The 24,616-nt window shown below is 37.7% G+C and overlaps 1 protein-coding gene and 1 long non-coding RNA gene across 2 annotated transcripts in view; one reads left to right on the top strand and one right to left on the bottom strand.

The window, feature by feature from the left end:
- The window catches only part of TMTC2 (transmembrane O-mannosyltransferase targeting cadherins 2), a 235,404-nt gene that overhangs the window by 25,754 nt on the left and 185,034 nt on the right, over positions 1-24,616 (bottom strand). Inside the window, exons 9-10 of the mRNA XM_021528041.3 lie at positions 17,438-17,519; positions 3,935-4,049 (exon numbers count right to left, since the gene is read on the bottom strand). Of these exons, the coding sequence (XP_021383716.1) occupies positions 3,935-4,049; positions 17,438-17,519 (197 nt within the window). The remainder of the gene's footprint in view (positions 1-3,934; positions 4,050-17,437; positions 17,520-24,616) is intronic.
- LOC144246274 (uncharacterized) lies at positions 21,689-23,179 on the top strand. The gene is made up of 2 exons (XR_013339949.1): positions 21,689-22,119; positions 22,222-23,179. It is a non-coding gene; the product is annotated as an uncharacterized LOC144246274 (long non-coding RNA).

The following is a 24,616-nucleotide window of genomic DNA, read 5'->3' as shown; positions in this document are numbered from 1 at the left end:
TCTGTTGCAATGAACCATTCATTCACAGTTGTTCTTTTTTGTTTTAAAAATCTATATAGACTATATGCTTTGCCATAGATACTTAAATATTTAAGCACACGGATAGTAAATAAAGGATGAATATAATCCGTTCAGACAATACCACAGGGTTAAGTTTTGCCTATGATACTGTATCAGCTATTACACTCCATGTTTGGTCAGTGTATTCTGGACAGCCAAAATACTCTTGCAGAAAATCACTGAAAAATAAACATGTAGTACTGCTCTAATCTAGACTTCTGTTTTCAACAGCCTAAAACCATCCCAACTTCATGTCACATGAGATTTTCCCAGAACAACCTTCTCACAAAAGCCTGGAAAATTAATTTTTCCTACAAAATGTGTTTTTAAGCAAAGAGGTCTTTTTCCTAAATCTGTTTTCATGTGGAGACAAGGTGAAATTCTTCTCCTGTTTCTAATTACTATGGCAGTGCCACCACACTGCCACCTTTCATTCTAGAAATGCTCATTCCCTCGCCCACAGGAAGCCTTGCTCCTGGCAGCTCACCTGGTCCAGGAGAGCAAAGGGAACCCTTGCTAACCCAGGGCTCAGCCACCAAACTGCATCGGGCACACGCCTCACTGCTCGGCTCAGAGACTTCCAACTCCTCTAAGCAAGAGCACCGCAAACACTACAAACATTAAACACATGACCAGATACTGCTCTAAGAACCACCCAAATAGCTGTGTGACCCTTGAAGAAAGCTGTCTGGAAAACAAATTTGCTGAGAAAATGAATTTTGCAGACAAGTGTTATGCAAGTTAAAAGTTACCAGACTGTTGCAAAGAAGTTAATTGCATTCATCGCACATCTCCCCCCTCTTACAGATGACTTGAATCATCTTGCATCGCATTAATGAGTTGCTACAGAAGCAATTTAGGAAAAAAAATTAATAACTATAAAGTAGTTAGGAAAGGGGAGGTCTCTCAATAATGCAAACAGAGAGAACTAAGTAATTTATTTTTTTTTTCTTCAGATTCAGTCACAAAGAGAGGAAATCAGCAATGCTGGAATATCTGATTGGAAGAGCAGACATTCTTCTTGTGACTGCTAAACTGAGAACAGGCTTTCTACAAATACAGCTACTGCATTTGGATCCAGTTAACAATTCTGTTGCAAATTTAAGAAAAATAAATTTAACTTGCAGCACTCCAGTTCTAAATTTTCAGAAGTTGGTATTTTTTATTTAGGTTGCACTTTTATTTTTTTTCTTCAGCAAGTAGGGGGATTTAAAAAAAAAGTAAAATATTTTAGCACTAGACTAGAAAAATAAATTGCATTTTGAGAAAATAGTATGTTTATTTTATATCCAAAACAGCTGTAAACCAAGAAATGTCTTCATATTCCTGAGTCTTGTGACACTCCTTAGGCTAATGATGGAAACAGTAGTAGGAGAGGAAAGATGTTTCCTTCCTAACTCAAAAATATATCACTGTGTAAAATATTTGGTCCAAGAAAGAAAATATCAGAATCTATACAAAAATCTAAGCTTCTGTTATTATCTTGCAGTCATTTTGGAAACCTTGCAGCATCCACATTAATATCAATTTCTGTTCTCCTATTCCACAACATGTCTTTAAAATTTATCCCATGTCTCTCACAAGAGTAATTTCATTTTCATGCTCTGTGAACTTCTATAATGTATTTTCTATCTCACAGCTGTGCAGTTCATTCAAAATTCGAGCTCACTTACCAGTCAGTTTTTATAGCTCTCTAGGGTACCTAAAGAGCAGTTGGTCACCTACTTGAAATTATGTCAGCCTTTCATTTCTGACTGTCTTTAGCATTTCGTTTCTATCAGTGTCACTCTGTGCCAGCTGGAGTACTCTCTTCTTTCCATCCTCCTTTGTGTCTTGGTATCTGTTTTCCTCTTGGAATCACCTCAGCCCTCCATTGTTCTAAAGATCCTAAAAATCATCTGCTTCTGAAGAGCCAGACTCCTGATGGATTTGTAGCTGCTCTGTTACAATGAATGAATATGCATTGCCCTTGTCCAACAAGTATCACAGAAGCAATATATTTGAATTAATTGCTAAGTAAAGCAGTGAACAAGGGTGGACAACAAAATCATAACCTATAGCAAAAAATCAATCAGATGCTAACACATGGGGTTTTGAGCAAATACCTGTCAGCACTGAATTCAGCTTTGCCACCCTGACTCTTTCTAAATCCTCCAGACCACTTTAGAATCTCAGAGAGTATTAGGAAGATACTATGATCTTCCACAAAGAGAGCTGAGTATAAAGTGAAAAATTAGATCAACTAGGTATCCCAAAGGAGCACAAGGGATTTTAGCTAAACTAAAGCAGGTCTATTTTTTTTTTTAGTGTTTCAGTTTAGTGCATTTTCTTTGTTTTTGAAGGTTTTGGCTTTGCACTTACAGTAAAAATTGAGAATGCAGCTTAGAATCACTGAGCTCATTGCTTGTCAAGGCCTCCCAAGAACAGTACACTACCAAACAGATCAAGTAGGGCAACCATGGCTGATGTATAGCACAGCAGCATAGCTATTACTTAAAAGGTAAAAAAATACTCATATCCAGATGTAAATATATGTGCTTCAAAGACCTCGAACACTACACTCAGTGTTCACAGAGAAAGCAGGAGATTTATTAAACCTATTTCCAAAATAGTATTGATTTATACCAGCACATTTTATAATACACACAATCATACCACTAAACCATCTTCTACAACACACTCAGTAAAATCAGGAATCTGACCCCTCTGTACCTTTCTAAATTCAGCTGCCATGCCTAACTTGCTAGCCTTCTGTCTGTGAATTTGTAACATTAATCTAAAGGTTTCAAATTACTGAATTCTGTCCTGAGAGATAACATTCACAAAATAATCCAGGAGAAGGATCCTTTGACCTCTGTCAGGTCAAACTGTTGTTTACCAATGAGCCAATTGTCTTGGTTTCCTTTCTAATCTATAAGCAGTAAGTTACTTTTTAAAAATAATTTTTGATTCTACTCTCTCTTTTTTAGTATTTTCTTTTTCTTTAATTTCTTATTTAAAATGCTAAAATACAAAGGAGCCTAGTAAGATATCTTCAGCAGAGAAATTATCTCAAGAACTGTTTTGTGCTAATGAAGTGTATTTTTTTTTTCCTTTTTCATGCATTTTCTATCCTTAGATACCATCTAAATGAAATCAAGTATCTTTATAGCTGTTAAGTGGAAAATAGACAATAATTAGATAGTTAGAAATAAGCATGGGGGATACCTATTACAGTAATGTGAGTTTAATGATAATGTTAAACTCACAGACAGGAGCTTAATGTTATTGAATAACCAGGTCTGACAGCTTTAAAAGAAAAAGTACAAAGTTATGTTCTGTTCAGACAGAAGAGTATTAAATATAAGACTACATTTTAAATCATAGATTCTGAGAATTTCACTAATTGCTCCTATACATCTCCAAGTAATTATCAGCCTGGGACTATTTAGTTTTCTAATTATCATAATGTTCCCTACTGATATTAAAAGAAATTTTCAATATTCTCTATTTACATCCAGATGAGAAATATGGTCTCCTCTTTTCAGTTGCTATGCACACTAAAATTTTAAAATCAGGTGAAAGGAAATCTTACAGAAGGTTCTTCACAAAAGAAACACTTGTTCTCATATGCAAGCAAAAAGCATTACCTGCTTGTGAACAACATAAGTTTTGCAGGTAGGAAATTATGATATATAAAGAGAATTTAAGAAATGCGAAGTGCTAAATGCTGCAACAATTTAATTACACTTCTTTGTATCTTATTAGCAATAATATTGAATGATTCAAAAGAGTTGTTGGACATTAAAAAGAATCCTGTATAAGCAAAGGCTATAAAGATATTTTTCCTCCAAAAGAAAAGGAAAATCAAGGAGGTAGATGTACAAGCACTAACCTGAGCATATGGGCTGCATTGAAAACAACATCAAACTCCATATTATCAAGTTCAGCTGCTTTTTTTGCCATTTCAGCTGCTTCTATCAGACGGGATTCTTCTAGGAGGAACTGACCTGCAATGGAGTGTGTGAACATGAGCCCACAGAAAATAACTTAGGTAATACACCTCAAATAGTATAGTCAGGAAAAGGAAGCACACACACACACAAAAAAACACAAAACAAAAAACAAACAAACAAAAAAAAAAAAAACACAACAAAAAAAAACCCACAAAAAAACCCCAAAAAAACAAACAAACCCAAACCACAAACTAATAAACCAAGCAATAAACCAATGTCTCAGATTCAATCTTTTGTTATTTGCTGATCTGCTCTGTATTTCAATATCTGTAAAATACAGTCAATGTAGAAAAATTGCAATAAATATGATGAGTAATAACAATATTTTTGGAATGTATTTAGGAAAAGTGAGAATGATAGAGTAAAACTCAGACATCAAGAAGCCATACTCCCAAACCCCAAAAAGCCTGCCTGACATTCAAGAACATACCTTTCTGCCTATACAATTACCCTGATCTTTGCTTCCTCAAAACAAATTGAAATAAAATAGTATTTGCAAATTAAACACATTCCCAAAGAATATCCCAAAATTTGTTTTAGAAGCATATCCCAAAATCATATCACATGATAAATTTTTGTATACATACATGATAACATTTTTTCAGCTTTTGAATTCTATTTTGTATTTGCTTTAAAACCATTACATATACATATATCTTAACTGACAGGTATTTTATCATGTATTTCACTAATGTATGTATTTATGTATTTATCATGTATTTACAGGTTTCCTATATGACACTTACCTCTCACATTAAACAAAAATAGAAGATGGCTAAAATCAAGTGACTCACTTTTTATAAATAAAATTATCATCATTAAACCAAGTATAAACTGAAAAGAATGAATAATTAAGCATTAACCAAGCTTTAACTGAAGTACAGGAGCTTCAAAACAAAACATGTAACATATAGTAGAACTCTAAAAATGACTTTTCCTTTGAAGAAGGTTAAAAAATAATTTGGACGGTGCTCAACCTTATTTTAGCTTTTTAAATACTTTTTCACACCCCTTTAAAATGTGTCATTTATTGCAACAATGTTTTTAAAGAATTCAACCATCTAGTCTCTGTGCATACATAACTTTATAACTGGAAAAAATACCTTAAAGCCTAGTGATTATACATTCCAGCACTACATCCTTCCCTTTTTGTCTTACTTTATCAAGTAAGCTTTCTCAACCAAAACTCTGCCATGCCACCACTAACCACAAGCCTCATAAGGAACAATATACCATGAGCAAATGATAGCCTGTCATAGTAAGGCATTTTCTCTTTTTTTCTTTCACCTTTCCTCATTCATTCCCAGTTATTCACATACTTGCTGTGTGCTTATGTGAAAAATTCCCTTAACCAGAGCTAGCAAGGTCTGTACAAACATGGTGAACCCAGTGATGCTTTGGTACAATAAAGACATTTGCAGAAGGAATCATTTCAATACAAAAAGTGATGAAAGGCAGCTTTCTTAGCTTTTTGTTTTCTCTGTGGATACATTTCAGCTTTAGAGAGTTGGCAGATTATTTACTCAGTCTCCTATATCTTAATTATTCAGATCTGCAAAACTTGTAAAAACATTTTGGTACCTTCCTGCATTCACAGCATAAGGTTTGCTTGCTTTAGTTACATCCACACTCTAATGCGTACCACACTTTGAGTACAATGCTTTGTGCTTATTGTGCCCAGAAACAGATGACTTACAAAAAAACCTTCCCACACATGAAAATAATACATAAATACACATAGTTTGAAAACAATTTGGACCACAATAAATTAATTTGCTTTCAGAATTATAAATCAGTGGTTGAACTGTTAATGGAAGTCTCTTAATGGAAGCTCTTCTAAAGGAAAAAAAATTCTGAAAAAAGCTAAAAATTTACCTTTTTAAAAAAATATTTTTATTTTTCTTTGGTTTAGCACATCAGAGTATGCCTTATATGCAGCAGGACAAACTCATATTTGAAGCTGAAAATTCTCCAAGTAAATCTATCAAGTAAAATAGTTCATATCTATTTGGGCTGAATTCCTATTTTCTTTAAAGAGTAATCTTTGAAATAAGCTTTACAAACTAGTATTCCAATTCTCTTCCAATGAATGAAGCAAAACAGTATTCCTAATCTTTAAGCCCATGTTAAAACAAACCAGTCATAAAATGTTAACAGTAAGGTACTTTTGCTACTGAAACCCCTAGATTAGCCGAGTAAGTGTCTGTGCTATTGATACATTTAGCCAGAGGGGAGAACGAAGATACAAGTAAAACATTCAAAAAGAAAGTTATAGGACTGTATATCACCATACACAAGTCTCTGCCCTGTATTGGAGGTGGCAATAACTCATGCTGAGTGGGTAAGTAGCAGATGATGCATATATGAAACCAACTGTATCATCCTCTATATGCAAGCCCCTACAGAACTCCAGTTTAGGGACAGTTCTCTTCACAAATGACTTGGATGCAGGTCATAAGGCATACAAAGTAAGTTTGCCAATAACACAAAACTGAGAGGAGCTGTCAACTCCTCTGAGGGCAAGTACCAGATTTGGCACCTGGGATGGGGCAAGCCTGGATGTACAAACAGATGGGGGAATGAGATGCTGGAAAACAGCACCATGGAAAGGGACTTGGGGGTCCTGGTAGATGGCAAGTTGAATGTAAGTCACAGTACTGTGGCACAGTGAGCCAGTTGAGGGAGGTGATTTTCCCACTCTATTCTGCAGTGATTTGATCTCACTAGAATATTGAAAGCAGTTTTGGGCACCTTAACACAAGAAGGTTACGAAGCTATTAGAGAGTATTCAAAGGAGGGGTGCTGATCAAAGATTTCCTTAATTGAACAGACTACAAATAAAAAACGCTGCAACTTTTTCAGTCTAGTGAAAAAATCAATACCTGAGTGTACAGATGCATGGTGGGTATCTGCCAGTATCTAAGCACTCATACAGGGTAAGGGGAGAAAACAGAAGAGCAAAATCAAGAAAATCTCTGCATCAAGATAAAGGCATTTTAACATGGGGAAGAAAAAAAGAAACCAAACTGAAACAGCAAAGTTAAGGAAATTTCTCACTACTCACAGGTAGAGTGATGCTCAGCCAGTTTCCAAACAAAGCCACCTCAGAAGCCAAAACTCTTCTTGTTTCTCTACCCCAGGTTTATTGCTGAACACAATGTTATATGGACTGTTATATCTATCCCTTTGGCCAGCTCAGGTCAGCGGCCCAACCTATGTTCCCTCCCAAAAAGAGAAAGCCTTGACACTGCTCAAACACTATTCAGCAGCAGCCAAAACACTGGTGTGTGTTATCAAGGCTGCTTTAGTCACAAATCCAAAACAAGGCATCATCCAGGCTGCTATGAAGTTAACACTATCACAGCCAGACCCAGTACAAGGTGGAAACTTTCAGTTAAAAATTGATTTGCCAAGTTCTTCTGAAAGGCACTCTAATTTTATTCACACATCTCAATTTAATTTAAAGTACCTAAGTAGAAAAATACCATTTTGAAAACATTAGCTGTCATTCCTTTTAATCTGATGTACTAAATTCATACAAGAATGAGCTGGATTGCCAGTTTACTGCTGCGCTTTCTTCATTATAAAACAGACTTCTGAACTTTTCCTGTCAAAGCCATAAAGAGGTTTTCCCAAGAGAAGAGCACTAGCAGGGTGTAATATTGGAAAGGTGTTGAAGGTGGATCAAAAGGTATGATCCACAAACCCCTGCATCCAGAAACCACTTGTGTGGGTCTAAATTTATATGTAGGATTTTCTTCTCTGACAAGCAGCTGGCAAACCTCAGTGATTTATGAGATACTGCCCAACATCACATAGAAAGCTTACTTATTGCAGGTGTCATGATTCCAGCTCTTGCCAACAACATAAATTATGGTAGCTTGACTGTTTTTTGGAATCACAACAGCTTTTGAGAAAACAGCTCCAAATACCACATTTTCCTATCTAGAGGAAAGAATATTTTTCACTACTCTTCTGAACTGGAAGTGGGAAATCCATAGTCCAGGAAAAGATGTGACTTTCAGAAACACTGTTCTTTGCCTGGAATGCTACTTTTTAAAATATTTTTTTCCACCTTTCTTTCTAGACAGCAGAGGGCTGTGAGTAAATATGTAGTAAAGAGTTGTTAAAGACCTTTGATAGCAGAGAATTGATTCAATATTTCATAATCCTCTTAGTCATTTTTCCCTAAACTATCTAAGAATCAGAAATAGTATTTAAGCTGCTAGAATCTGTACCTGTGGCCTTGTTCAAATTTGCTTTTCATTGCAAACCATCAACAGTGGTTTTGAGTCTATATTTGATCAAAAACTTTTGGAGCAATACATGCAATCTATGAAAAGTGAGATATAAGTATATACATAATTTAAACAAGAACAAAAATTTTCCAGTTCCGAGCAATTGAAAAGAATAGTCTATTTTCATCTTTTATCTATCTCTAAAAAGTATTTATCCACATAAATGAAAGCCTACAGTTCTCTATCCTGTATAATTATCTTCCTAAAACAGTCACGAACATTTGTAAAGCATTTGTTAAGATATGCACCACCAACAATTTAAAAGCCATACATCTGAACTCGTAGTTCTGCTGCTTAATTGTAACAAGAAAGGTATTAATTGGAAAGGTATTCCTTGGTTGGGATATGTCTCTGTGTAAAAATCTTTTATGTTCAGAACACAAAGGGATATGTGTGTTCCTCTAGAATGGGCTTAACTATTCCTTGCAGGCACTGTGAGCCTTTATTTTACTAGACAAAAGTGCAATTTGCACCAGTCTTTTAGTTGAAATGTTCCCTCTTTTACTTACTGGCAAACACACAAAGATACTCTGTCCCAGAACAGAGTAGATTTCTGAAATAGCTCATCTTGATGGTGTTGCTTTTGAAAAGAGCTATCTTGAATGTTCTCAGAATGCTGCTGGTTCTGCATTTACTCAGGTTGCTATGACAGACTTGTGGTGTGATATCTTTAGTAATCCAAGCAAAACTGCGTAAACTACCTTCTGAATAATAATGAAAAAACTTCCAGTGCCATCCTAACAGGAACTTCCTCCTTTTAATATACATTTCTCACCAAGTCTTCTGCTTCTTATCCTCTTCAAAAGAGTTTTTTAGTTCCACAACATGAAAAGTGGCTCTACCAAGAGCCACTCTACCAACTGTAAAATCTGTTTGCAATAAACTTCACTAGAAGCTCTTTCAGCACATTCAACATTGAGGATTGGAAGCTGAATATCTGCTGGTGCTTTCAAAGCATTTCAAGTTTCAACAGAAATCAGAAGAGGGAGCAGATTCTGGCTGACTCAATGCATTGTATCTTGTCTGATGCAGATGATATCTTGAGAGCAGAATTTTATTCTCAGTGGCAGAACCATCACTGAAGTTACTATCAACTTCAGCTCTGCTGTGGCAATGCAGAGCTAAAGAGCTGTTGCAACCAGAGATTTCAAAGTGGGAAATTTAAATTGCACTCAGTAGAAGAAATGAGGAGAGACCTTGCCTGCAAGTTGATTTCCAAAGTATTTCAGATGATGAATCAATGCTTCAAGATGCAAAATCAAGAGACATGACCTAATGTAACTGTTTCCTTTAGGAGTTTCAAAACAGATTCAATGGCTGTGAAGGAGCAGTTCCCAGAGGAAGGGAATGTTTGATTAAACATCCTGCTTTTCCAGACCTGTTTAGACAATTTCTTGCTGAACTTGGAAGATGTGATAAGAGAAACAAAGGCAACTTATATTACAATCACCTAAATGGTAGCAGCATTTCAGTTTTTGCTGCTCCTTGTATCCCATTCCATCTTAATTGAAATGTGTACTCGGTTTCTTGCTGGAAGGACTTCTGGAGACCTTCTCCATTTAATGACTTTCCATAGAAAAAAATCTTCCATGAAAATAAAACATAATGGAATATTAAGCAAGTCAGTGGGTGCTGCAATATCATTATATGCACTGGCTTGGAAAAGACTTTTTTTTATTAGTCCTTTTCTTTGTCTGAAAAACTTATCTGTTGCAGTTGTGCTAAATATACCACTGGATGTCATTCAGAGCACTGTCATAGACAAGAGAGAAAAAATTAACTAGCAAACCTTTGGGACTTGATGACTAAACCTGTGACCACATCTGGACCACTGGCAGCTCTCACCAAACCAAAAGATTAATGATGAAAATATATACTACAGAGAATCTCATGATTAACAAATACTAAGGAAGATCCTGAACTCTATTTCATTTCCCACACACCTGATGATGTATAAGATTTGGAAATGTAAAATTTGGCTGAAAAAGAACTATCCAGTTGCACTTTTGTAGCAGCTTCATGCTATCTCTACAAAAATCCCCATGAGATAGTACTCATAGGTCAAAACATATGACCATTAGCAAAGAAGCCCCCAGCATTGTTCGTGCCACAAAATCTCCAGCCACAAAGCCTCCAGCACTGTTCATGTTCATTTTTCATTCCCTACAGAAATGCTACATTTTGGCAATATGGAAGAAGCACACAGACACATTTCTAACCCTGTCTCTGATCTGCACTATCTATATCACATCTCTTGAGAGTCTAGTATATTGTGCTGAGGAAGCAGAGTCAACTATGTATTAGAGATGCCAGAATGATTAGATTTAAGGCTAAACCCAAGGGAAGAGCCAGAAGCATGGAAATTCCACAGCATTTCAGGTCAGTGACCTAGCTTGTTTGGAAATACTCCACTGCATTCCACTTGAGTGATTGGTACTAAAGGGAGTTTAGAAAAAATAGTTATTATAATGGTCTGTAATAATCTTCTTTTAATGTTGTGTGATAACAGTAGCCTAGAGTGACAAAAAGGACTTGAAATTGGGCAATTGTCCTGAACAGCTCAATTTTTGTCCTCAGTTTGGAACTAAGAAATACTGTTGGTTAGTAGTAGCTAAAGATTTTCCTAAAGTTTCTCATTAGAGTTCTGAGCGCAGAAAGTTCAGCAGCTTAATGAAGTATTTCTGCAAGACAGTTACATCTTCCTGCTTCAAGTCTAGGAATCCAGTCTTGGAATTACATTAATTGATACTGTAGGAGCAGGTATATGCTACATCCAAAGTCAGGACCCTGATTTGATGGCACATGGTAAGACAGAGAGACCCTTTCTCCAAAGAGCACATATGTTTTATGAACATGTATTATTTGAGTATCATAAACAAGTTTGTAGTTTCCTACAAAATCACTGTATATCAATGTTAGGATTTCCCAAAGATTTAAAATGCCTCTGTCATCAGCAGAAAGGTTCACAAGTGCACATTAGGAAGTGACTTAGTGATGGACGTACTATAGCTGGTTCACTTTGACCTTACCTCATCAAAGGTATTAATTTCTCCATACAAAATCACCATATAGGATCTGAGGTTCCCAATGCAGCAGATCCATGCACTTTCATTTACCATTTGATATATACTTCATTTAGCTAACCTGTCAGTCAGAAACAGGATAATCCATTCACTGGATTTATGGCTTGTGAAGTTTTATTCATTTCATTGACAAAAATGACCTACCTGTGGACTAGCATGACATTTCTACAATCCATATAAAACTCTCGGAAAGAAACTAGTAAGACTTCATGAGTCATAGTTATGTTCATCTTTCTTATAAATACAACATTGATACTCTAGCTTCATAGGAGTTTCTCCTTAAATATGTGGGGGAAATATATATTTTTTTCCTAGGCTGCTCTTCAGTCAATGAAGACAAAAACCATAAAACTCAAACAATGAGAACAATGTGACTACACTAAAATATTATAGATGCAGAACAAAGAATCAGTTAGGTTGGAAAAGACCTTAATGATCATCGAGTCCAACTTTTGACTGAACACCGCCATGCTCATTAAATATAGTACTAAGTGTCATGACCAGTCCTTTCTTGAACACCTCCAGTGATGGTGACTCCACCACCTCCCTGGGCAGCCTGTTCCAATGCTTACTACCCTTTCAGAGAAGAAAATCTTCCTGATGTCCAACCTGAAACTCCCTGGTTTAGCTTGAGGCTTCTTCTTTTAATCCTGCCACTGATTGCTTCGGAGAAGAGACCAACCCCTACCTGCCTCCTTTCAGACAGATGGAGAGAGCGATTGAGTCTCCCCTTTTCTCCAGGCTAAACAACCCCAGCCACTCCTCACAGGACCTGTGCTCCAGACCCTTCCCCAGCCTTGTTGCCCTTCCCTGAGCATTGTCCAGCACCTCAATGTCTTTCTTGCAGGCTCAGAACCAGACCCAGGACACAGGACTCAAGGTGGGTCCTCACCAGTGCCAAGTACAGGGACACAATCCCTGCCCAGGTCCTGCTGGCCACACTATTGCTGATCCAGGCCAGGATGCCATTGAGCTTCTTGGCCACCTGGGCATGGGCTGGCTGGTGTTCAGCTGCTGACAACCAACACCCCCAGCTACTTTTCTTCTGTGCAGCTTTCCAGCCATTCTGCCCCCAGCAGTCCAGGACCTGGCACTTCACCTTACTGAACCTAAATCTAAGCAGAAATATTTAAGAAATAAAGATGAAGTCACATCTGTAAATACATAGAAGTTCTCACACTCACTAATACATGTTAGCCTAAGACAAAGACTGAAAAAAAGGTGCTTGAAAACTCACTGCTATCATATTTCAATTAAATATACTTGAATCCTTAAACCATAGCAATTACAACCCATTTTCAGGCTGTGACATAGCAGTGGTAAAGCAGGCATCTTTGGAAGTAAGAGAGACACAAAGTGCTCATTAACTTAGGTGAAAATTTAGGCATAAAAAGGGCTAAGAGCCCTTTGCAGAAACAGTGATTAGAATATTATGATGAAATTGAGAAACAATAAAAAAGACAGTTAAAAAGTTAAACTTGCTTAAAAAGAAACCGACGATGTAAGAAAATCTATAAATATAATTCCTAAATTATCACAAATTCAAAAGTGAAAGACAATGTAAAAACAAAAGTGTATTTGGGAATATGTTAATCTGTTCTTAGTTCAATTAGGATATAGCTAATACACTTCAGTTTTATGTAATCTGAAAGTCTCTTTTTGTTTTACATCTCTATCTGGGAATGCATTTAAAAAGGCAGATTATCAGTGTGAGCTACCAAATTAAGTGAATGCATAATTAATATAATGAGAATAATCAATTTTTATAATGAAAAATGAATCTTTATACAATTTAGGCTTATTAGAAACTATGTATTATTCAAAGGAAACTATTTTAAAAGGAGGTGTCAACAGCTATTAATAAAACAGAGTTAATCTGAACATCCTGTTGGGTTCTAGACTTTTCTATTCCAATTAAGCCATAAGGGAGAAGGGACCTCTACACACATTTATCTTGAAATCTTACTCCTCCTTTATGTCTTTGTTTTATTCCTCACTCTATTTTCATAATTTTGGAGAAATGCCACTATATGTACATTAAGAGGCATAGTGGCAAAACCTATTTTTAGCAGACAAGTAAAATGAACTCTACTTTAGGGCTTTTTGAGGGATTTGTTTGGTTTGTTTTTTTTTGGTTGGTTTTTTTTTAATTTTTGGTTGGTTTTTGTATGGTTTTTTGTTTGTTTTGTATAAATAAAATAAGACACTTCTGGAGATAAACTCTACACAACAAATAGCACTGGTGTTTTTCATTTAAGGAAAAGCTTCAACAATTTCAAACTCCTCAATTACACTGCATCCTAATTATGAAGAATTTATTTTAAGTATGTCACTGTTTAAAATGCACCCCATCACTATGCACTGACAGATTTTATACATAATCTTTCTTCAGTTTCTCCTGAGATAGGCTCAGTGCAGACAGAAACAGAGACCTTTACCTCCTTTGTCATACATCCAAATACTATATCCAAAGCTACATAGTCTCTGAGCCTTAAGGGCACTTGTCTGACCTGACTGCACATGCCCAAGTTGAGAACATTTGTTGACAAATTTGATGCACTGATTCTTTAGATGCCATTAGATTCTTAAAATATTTAGAAGACAGAAAACTCCCAGAACAAAAATATGGAAATTCAAAAATAAAAAAATGTTAAGTTCAACCTCTTTTAATCAAAAGGGTTCATGTCAGGCAGTCTTTAGAAAATGTGTATTTAAAAAACAAGTGTATAAAAATATCCAATTAAAAGCCACAAACCTTACAGAAGCATACAAATTCAGTATCCAAAAAAATTCCTCCAGTTTTCTACTTCAAAAACACATATATTGTGGGAGGAAAAAAAAAGTATTGTTGCTTCTTCACTCTTTCCTCACTCTTTCCTCTCTCACCTTTTCTTCTTCCTGATTCATGAGAATTTTCTCTCTTCCATCTGTGAGGTGTAGCATACTGTGTACCTGAGCAGCTTATAGCAGATCACTCATCAACCCTCATGAATTTGTAAGATGTAATGGTTTTGCACCAAGTTCAGATAACTGGCATATAAGAGGTAGAAAGGAAAGAAGGGCAAAAGAAAGGTGGTCAGGTGAGCAGCAGCCTGCATTTCCATCTGAGAGGGGACTGACATCCTCTCTGGTCACTAGAGTAAAAGCCACTTCCCCTTATGTCCAATGAAGTGGCATGATATCAGCAGTCTACAGGGATTTATATATCTTCAGCTTTTCCACTGTTTCTCCCTTCAGACATTTTCAAGAATAATGAGTCTGGGAAACACTGCTTGAAACTTAAATCCCCTTAAACCCAAAGTCAGCCAAGTACCTACAGAAAACTAATTATAATGCCAGCCTGAGCAGAGAAACATGTTTGTGCTTGTATCTTTCAAGGAGCAACCATGAAACTGTTCCACGCCCTCCAAATTTTCATGTGATTAAATAAGCTGCCTCCTTGCACCAAGTAATACCTAAAGATAGTTTTAGCTTATGTCTTGAATTAAATCACATTATAATACAAAGGGAAGCCTCTTAAAAGATACAGCATATTGACAGTTTTTTTCATAGCTCCAAGAAAAGTCCAGGTTAGAAGTCAAAAAGAACATCTGCACAACCTGGAAGCACAAATTCTAAGTGTATGCAATCCATGTGCACTTGGAAGAAAATCTTCAGTCCATTTATTCCTGCTACTCCATCAACACCCTGTCATGTCCCAGCTGACCACTCTTTTCATTTGGCTGCTTTGTGAGGTATGTGTTTTTTTAGGACTGATGCCAACTACTTTATTCTCTCATCCAACATCTTCATGCTGAGAAAAAAAAAGTAACCTCTAAGATTTACATGCAAAATATGGATGTATTCCCCAGGATGTAGAATGTACCTGTGACAAGGTGCTGGAACAAATTAATGAGATGGAGAGGTAAAGCTTGAAGTGTTCTCTAGAGATTCTAATGGATTATTTGGAATGCCCCTGGTAACACAGGGTACATAGCTCTCATTAATTCCAGAAATAGGTGGAAAAGAGAAGAGAAATAAAGCTGGGAAGAAAGAAAAATCATGGATAAATCAGTTCAAATTTTATAAAATTCTCTGCTCAAAGTGACAAGGATTTGAGATCAACTGTATTACACAAGACACAGACACTAGCAGAAGTAGACCATATCTTTCTCATAGCTACTTCAATATAATTGTAGAACAACATCACTGAATCAGTGAGGTGATCAGAAGTTATATTATGAAAAGATTTCACATGCATTCAGAAGAGCTCTCTGGGTACAATGCTCCAAGACCTAGTGACTGTTAAAGAGAACCTTCTTGTGTCTATTGCCCTTCAGCAGCCCATTTTACTATGCTGCTATTCCAAACACTGAATTTTACCCTTCACTCCTAACTGCTGAGTAGAACTTCAGTTATGTTGATTATCACCTCTGCAAAATGACAGAACCCAATTTTTGAATCCTTTACACAATAAAGGAAAAGTTTTCCAATACCTTTAGGGAATAATTTAATTGGGAAATAACACACCACGTTAATATTGTAATCTGGTAATGAAGAAGTCAATATATCAGACATGAATGATGATTTGAATAGCCATGATTTTAGTTTATAAGATACTTGAAAATGAGACAGAGGGAATATTGAAGGAAAGGACAAGCAAGTTGATGTGTAATGAGTGAAAAAGCAAAAAGTTCTAGACCTATAATAAAATACACTAAATCCTAACATCATTTGCTGAGATGGACTGTTGAGACCAACCATTGAATTTGTACGCAAAGATTTCCTAACAACTGAGAACAGATTTCTTAGTAAGAAAGGCTGGAAGGGGCTTGAGTAGGATTTTGAGAAACCATCAGCTGTAAGTTTTACTCATTGTCTTGAGATATACATGATACTTACATCCAATTGAAATAATGGGGTTTATATCCACAAATCTCCCTATAATTTTTACTTGTACAGGCATAAAGAGAAGACAATGCTATGAACTGCAATGTTTCATAATGCAAAATAATGCAACACTGGGCTACATTAAATACAATGACATGTTCTAAGTCCAAAGGCTGATTCTGGGAATCTAATATACAGAATTTCATACTGCATAGGACCAAACAGATACAACATATGAGCAATTCAGACGAAGACATCACAGAGTAAAAACATAGTTATTATGTGAGATTGATTTTCCCTCTTACCAACTCATTTTTATTAATTTTACCAGTAAGAACCAGAAGAGAAAATGAAAATAATATAATATATATATATATATATATACTGTGCTTTGTAGTTTCTTGCCTTTTTCCTAAACTAAGATGAAACTTAATGCTTTTTATGTTCCAATTGGCACAACATAGCTTGCATTTTAAGATTTGTCCATTATCAGCTTTGAAATACAGCAAGAATTAGTCCATAAATAATTTTGGTTCCCTGAGACTAAACACATCTGGAAGTGTTTTTTGCACATCTAGCAAAAACAATACAATGTTACAAAGATACCTTCAAATTAACTGTGCTCTTTATGCAACATGCATGGCTTAAAAGGAAAGATACAGCCAACTTGTCAAAACCTTTTGTAATACTTGGCCATTTCAAGCCAACAAGGTGGTGGGAAGGAGGTAGATGTCAGGCCTGTAAGACACTTCAATATATGGAATTCACACACACTAAAGTAAAATTTCTGGTTGCCCACCCACCAACAATCAGTGAAGTCAGGCCAAAACTGTAACAATAATATTCCAGGCCATGAAATTCTGACATATGGCAAGAGTCACCTTTGTTCTCTCCCAGAGCAGCAGCAATATCGAAATTCCTCTCACAGGAGAAAAGCTATGCAAAATATGAAAATCTTCACCTCTCCGCCTACAATGATGGAAAAATGGTAATGAAGTAATATATGGTAGATTAGTTTCTTCCCTCTTAAAGAAGATATTTTGCCAGTAGAACTTCTCAAATCTTTAATCACTTGGAGAGATTAACAGCAAGCCTGGAATACACGTTGAAATCCTATCTATCTGAAACATACCATAATGCATGTAGCAGTTTCCTTTGGTAGGATCCAGCTGAATAGCCTTCATGAAGTACTTCTCTGCCTCACTCTTGCGTCCCTAAAAAACAAACAAAAAAAAAAAAAAAAAAAAAAAAAAAAAAAGGAGAAAAAAAAGGGGTGAAACTATTTTAACACTGTGTCACCCTGGAGCAATCCTGTACAGTTAAAATTTCCAAATTCAGAAATTTGGAAAACAACCATTATTATCACTAGACTTTAACCTAAAGAAATAGAAATGTTTAAGTGCTACAGTAAGTTTTGTGATCAGCTACTTTATGGTGCAGATCTCCAGACTGAGGAAGAAGTGTGTCCAACATCATCAATGCCCAAGAGGAAAGGAAGTGGCAGAAACATATTGCAAAAAATTATTGTAAAGGGCTTTGGGGTGAACATCAGTGCCATGTTACTTTTCTGGACAAACATTACACTTAGCCAAGTTAAAATCAGAGGGAAACTAGAACAGAGTTTTAGTCATGCCCTTTAAAAAAAAAAGTTGGTGGGGGGTGGGGGAGGGAAAGCATGTTTTGGTTCTATGAAATCATAGAATCCTAGAAGTTCTCATGCTGGAAAGGACCCATAAATATCATTCCCTCCCACTCCCTGCTCCTCACAGGACTACCTAAAATCAAGTGTTTTCCAGATACTTCTTGAGCTCTGACAGGCTGGACGCTGCAACCACTTCCCAGTGACTCTTGCAGCGAAAACCTTTGCCTAATATCCACTCTGAATGTCCCCTGATGCAGCTCCATTTCTTTTCCTTGTGCCCTAAATAAAACTATATACACAGCCATAGATAAAGTTACCACAAATGAAAGTAAATTGAAAATATTTTAGGGTTTAATGTGGAAAGTAAAACAAAAAATATTTCTAATTTTAATGTGGGAAGCCAGATTTTATCAGAAATCAATTCTGAAAACCATAAAACAGCTGTAATAGAAATGGTAATTTTTAAAGACAATGGTAAAAGGTATGACAATTGGTCAGGGAAAAAAACCCACCAAAACCAACCAACTAAGCCTAACAGAACTGATGGTAAAAAGAATAGACATTTTCTGAGACAGAGATTTCCTTATCACCAGAATCATCAAATCACTGCAGTTTCATTATGGTCTAGAAGTGCCAGAGCAGATCCATTAGTAGTCATTATTCTTGAAAAAACAGTGATATTGGATTAATCTAGTCTGATACTGAAACACAAATCACTATCACATATTCAGTGAGACACCTGTGACCTGTTTATCCCCATCACCACTAAATTGGCTGCTGTGGTTTGTGCTATAAAATAGGCAGCCTGCAGAATAAAGAACAGTTAATCTTAACCCCTGTGGAAGAAAGGCATTGTGGTCTGCACCTCTCAAGTTGCCTTGACTGTGATTTCCCAGATACAGCCATAGAGGCTTTCTCAAGTTTTGTGGTCTGGAAACAGACATGGCACACATCCTGCACTATCCCACAAGTTAACACAGGAATAATAACGGGGCTTGTTCATGACTACAGCTGCTTTAGATTTTCAGTATTTCCCTCAGGGGTCTTAGAGACAATAAAACAGAGCGAAGGAAGTTGTGCAGCACATCTATATTTTGTGCAAGATCTGTATGAAGACCAGGTTCCACCAAAGCCACCACAGAGGTCGCATTTCAAGAGAGCATCCTGGCAGAGATACGAGCAGGTTTACCATTTACAGGATTTTAGTTTCACAGAATGAATGCTCATTGGAGGTAAGAATTCAGCCTTATTATTTAGTGAACTTTCTTTGGTAAACCCATATTCCTTAAAGCCAAATCCACATGGCACAAGGTTCCTATCAACCAAATGGTACAACTACAGGATAGATTACACTATCTTATATTGCAGTGGCTCATCCTGCTTTATAAAAAGACCCAAACCACAAAAAACCAAAACAACAAGCCCACAATCAAAAAGCCCAAAACCAAAAAAAATATGACACATAACCCAGACTGATTTTTCCTCTCTTACCAGTACAGTAAAGATATACATATGTATATATATAAAACATTTTTTATAAAATAGCATGTAACTATAGTTAAGAACAAAAAATGAAGAAAAAATCATAAATTAAAGCAACTGGCAGGGTGAGGTGGTAATAGAACACTCAATTTCGCACATTTAAGTCTAAGGCTGACAATTGTGGTCTGGCAAAAGTCACAATGGGTTATCTAAGTCTAGCATTGAGGCTTCAAAATGAGAGGCACTAAGCATACGTATCATTAATACTGACAGAATGAACTATGGATTTTGCATAATTGCCTTTTTTAGCAGAACAACACAGTTAGTTTTAGCCAGTTGCACTCTGTGTCTATTTCTAGAACATCAAAGCACATTTCATTGAATACAGTCACAAAATTGTAGCTTCTACCTACAGAATTATAAGGCCACAAACATTTGCCAAACATAATTAATTTTTATTTACTGGGATCACCAAAAATACATGACTGCTCTACTCTTTTTGTCACTTTCCAAATGGCATACTGCACTCAAGTTCAGGTTAGTCAGGAGACCTACAATACACAATAATGACAAGTGCCAGCATACATAACATCAAAAGAACTGTGCTATTTACAGGCTCAAATAGTCATTTCATAGATAAAAGGGAGAAAAAGCTTTAATTACATCAACCAAGAGCAAAAGCTATCTGATTATAAACAATCAGCAAAAGCTCCATTTGTTCACATTGGCCATCACTTTCATTTTCCCATTTTTGTCAAAAATTATTCTAAAAAATGAATAAAAGTGTGTCGTGGTTTGACACGGAAAGATAATTTTTCCTGGAAGGAAGAGGTCAATTTAGATATTGACCAATTGAAAGTAGACACGCCTCTGAGAACACAGAGGGGTTGAAAGCAGAATTCCCAGGGGAACTCGCTCTCTTTGGTTCCGGTCAGCGTGCAGTGCAGACCTTCCCCCGCCCAGCCACGAGCTGGGTGGGGGAGGGGAAGCCCTCATGGCCTGAGAAAGGTAGGCTGAAAGTTCCAAGGGTGGTGAAAGGACTGGAACCGGGCTGGCCCCTGCAGATGGAAGGGTGGAAGAAATTTGAGATGTCTCCATTTCCCCCCCCAGAGTTCCTCTCCCGAGAGGGAGAGAGAAAGCCGCAAGGAAGGAGGAGCGGGGGGAGCTGCTGCAAGGTGCCCAGTGTGTGGGAGTTGCTGGATGTCCGGGCATCGAGCCATCTTGGGAGTTCGGACTTTTAACTCTTTCTTGAGAAATGAAAGCTTTGTAAATTTTCCTTTCCCCTCCTTGGTTTAAAAGAGAGGAAGAGGGACACCTTGGACCCTGGGATGTTGGAAGGAGGAATTCTAGATGGGAGGGGGACAAGGAGTGGCTTTTGGCTGGACTTTTCCGTGTTAGCCACAACCTGAACCAAATCTTCTCCGTCAAGAGGGATTGTGTTTTGGGAAGATGCCAGTGAGTCAAGAGACCTGCTTCAGCTGAGAAAAAGACAAAAGTGGAGTGAACAGAGAAAAGGTTAGGAGGTTTGTGGTGGCGCCCCCTTGCCCTGGAAAGAAATGAGAAGAGAAGAAGATCTCTGTTCTTGAGCCCTCGGCCCCAGGGGAAAATGGGGGGGACTGTGGTCCCAAACAATGAAAAACTGAACTGTTGTTTTCTCCCCTCTTGGCAGGGTATCCTTGAAAGGAAAAATCCTAAAGGCAGTGACCATCTATGCATTAGTGGTGAGAGCACTGTGCATGGAAAGGAGAAGGGTCACCATGGCAAACTTTTTCTCCGGGCGGTGCCATGTGTGACATGGAAACACAGGATGTAGAGCTGTGTTTTTTGGGGGGTCTGTGGCACAGGAGAGACTCTGTTCCCTTGATGGACTGAGTATCGATTGCTTGGAGAGTGGAAACCTGATTGGGGTCCAGATTGTGTCTCACTGTGGTTTGTTGGAGTTGGGTGGTGGGGGGAGGAATGTTTTGCAAGGTTTTCATTTGGATCTTTGTGTGTTTTTTTTTTTTCCCTTCTTTAGTTTTCTCTTTTCTTTTGTAGTGGTAGTTTAATAAAGTTTTTTTTCCTGTTATCAAGTTTGGGCCTGCTTTGCTCTATTCTAGATTCCACTTCACAGCATTCAAGGTAGAGATCACATTTTCATGGGGGCACTGGCATTGTGCCAGTGTCAAACCATGACATTTGGTTCCCTGACCGGGAATCGATCAGATAGGATAAGATAAGATAAGATAAGATAGATAAGATAAGATAAGATAAGATAAGATAAGATAAGATAAGATAAGATAATATGGTGATAAGGTGAATGCTGTGAAATGGGATCAGGAGGAATAAGAGCAAAGCATGTGTTGGGTTTTGAGATGAATTGGGGTGGAGATTTAGTGTAAGTTGCTGTTTTATATAGAATGTGTTGAATGTAATTTTGATAATGATTTTTTTTTTGTAGTCTGTGTTCTCAGAGGCGAAGGGTGGAATGTCGTGGTTTGACACGGAAAGATAATTTTTCCCGGAAGGAAGAGGTCAATTTAGATATTGACCAATTGAAAGTAGACACGCCTCTGAGAACACAGAGGGGTTGAAAGCAGAATTCCCAGGGGAACTCGCTCTCTTTGGTTCCGGTCAGCGTGCAGTGCAGACCTTCCCCCGCCCAGCCACGAGCTGGGTGGGGGAGGGGAAGCCCCCATGGCCTGAGAAAGGTAGGCCGAAAGCCCCAAGGGTGGTGAAAGGACTGGAACCGGGCTGGCCCCTGCAGATGGAAGGGTGGAAGAAATCTGAGATGTCTCCATTTCCCCCCCCAGAGTTCCTCTCCCGAGAGGGAGAGAGAAAGCCGCAAGGAAGGAGGAGCGGGGGGAGCTGCTGCAAGGTGCCCAGTGTGTGGGAGTTGCTGGATGTCCAGGCATCGAGCCATCCTGGGAGTTCGGACTTTTAACCCTTTCTTGAGAAATGAAAGCTTTGTAAATTTTCCTTTCCCCTCCTTGGTTTAAAAGAGAGGAAGAGGGACACCTTGGACCCTGGGATGTTGGAAGGAGGAATTCTAGATGGGAGGGGGACAAGGAGTGGCTTTTGGCTGGACTTTTCCGTGTTAGCCACAACCTGAACCAAATCTTCTCCGTCAAGAGGGACTGTGTTTTGGGAAGATGCCAGTGAGTCAAGAGACCTGCTTCAGCTGAGAAAAAGACAAAAGTGGAGTGAACAGAGAAAAGGTTAGGAGGTTTGTGGTGGCGCCCCCTTGCCCTGGAAAGAAATGAGAAGAGAAGAAGATCTCTGTTCTTGAGCCCTCGGCCCCAGGGGAAAATGGGGGGGACTGTGGTCCCAAACAATGAAAAACTGAACTGTTGTTTTCTCCCCTCTTGGCAGGGCATCCTTGAAAGGAAAAATCCTAAAGGCAGTGACCATCCATGCATTAGTGGTGAGAGCACTGTGCATGGAAAGGAGAAGGGTCACCATGGCAAACTTTTTCTCCGGGCGGTGCCATGTGTGACATGGAAACACAGGATGTAGAGCTGTGTTTCTTGGGGGGTCTGTGGCACAGGAGAGACTCTGTTCCCTTGATGGACTGAGTATCGATTGCTTGGAGAGTGGAAACCTGATTGGGGTCCAGATTGTGTCTCACTGTGGTTTGTTGGAGTTGGGTGGTGGGGGGAGGAATGTTTTGCAAGGTTTTCATTTGGATCTTTGTGTGTTTTTTTTTTTTCCCTTCTTTAGTTTTCTCTTTTCTTTTGTAGTGGTAGTTTAATAAAGTTTTTTTTCCTGTTATCAAGTTTGGGCCTGCTTTGCTCTATTCTAAATTCCACTTCACAGCATTCAAGATAGAGATCACATTTTCATAAGGGCACTGGCATTGTGCCAGTGTCAAACCATGACAAAGTGTCTTCTTGCACACTGGCATTGTGAGGAACCTTGCATCACACCAGCTAAAATTCCCTCTTTAATGGAGTCAACTGCTAAAATGTCAATACCTCAGCATAGATTTAATACATATTACTTTTTGTGTCAAAGTATGTAAAATACAACCACTTGACAGAATGAGGCTATTTCACAATTAAAACTTATTATATTATACATCTTAACTACCCAACAGAATACAGACACTGTGTAGTTTACTTGACAGTAATCCTGTCATTGTCCCTTTCCCATTGTATGTTCTCAGTGTTAAATAAAACAGATGGTGTAAGGGAATAAAATAATAACTTTTAAAGAAAACCCAAGTAATTATTTTGACAGCTGAAAAATACTGATTTGGGGCAGGAAGGCATTTGGTGTACATGCTCACTGTTATGTGTATTGACCCATAGGCAGGAATTGAGAGCCACTGGTAACCTCCCAATTTCTGTCAGCAGATTTTGCAGTCATATATGCACAACTACATGCTCTGGCAATTTTACAAAGCAAAAAACTGTAAGTCTGCATGACAGCAGACTTATTTGAAGGATAAAGAAGTTATTAATAGATTTTAATGAAAATACTTGACAGCCCTGGGGATTAATAATGGGATACAAAATACCTTTCTCCACTTGGTCACCAGTTTACAGTCAGTCCAGGTCAGTAGCTAATGAAAAAGTGCTATAATGCAGTTACTGGTCTGCTCTGGAGAAACGAGCGGGTGGTCCCAGCCCAAGCCCTAATGGAGACCTCTGCACAGATGCACTGGCATATTTATGGCATTTCATTGCAGAGACTAACAAGACAGAATCATAAAACAATCAATGCCAATCTCCTTGCTGAAGAAAATAATTTGAGCATGATTGAAAACACTTTAATAATTGATTTGGAAGACTGGCTGATATTTGCCTTACTGGATCTGGACCAGTATATAATGAGAACAAGCTTCCTGGAGTTTTCCATTAATAAAGAAAACTCTCCCCCGTCTCACTCCCAAATATAGATGCATTGCCCCTGCTTACCATCTTCCATCAATACCAACAAATTAAAACTGAAAAATAAATTTTAAAAGTGCAGGTAAGTAATACAGGGCTCTTATAACCTAACACAAGTTCTCCTGGCTTTCAGAAATACCTCACTCTCCACAAATTACACAGGCTTTAAATCACAATGGCTGGGTGCTTGCAGTTTTGGAAGACAAACTTTTAATTGTTTAAATACGATTTCAGGAGCTTGATTTTTAAGACTAGTTCTTTTCAGTTGACTGCAAGAGGGTTTTTGTTTTGATGGTTGCTTCTTCCCTAGAGACAA

The sequence above is a fragment of the Lonchura striata genome, chromosome 5 (assembly GCF_046129695.1).
Source record: "Lonchura striata isolate bLonStr1 chromosome 5, bLonStr1.mat, whole genome shotgun sequence".
In the NCBI taxonomy this organism is placed as follows: domain Eukaryota; kingdom Metazoa; phylum Chordata; class Aves; order Passeriformes; family Estrildidae; genus Lonchura; species Lonchura striata.
Note: the sequence above shows the minus strand (reverse complement) of the source record. Positions and strands in the feature narration are given on the sequence as shown.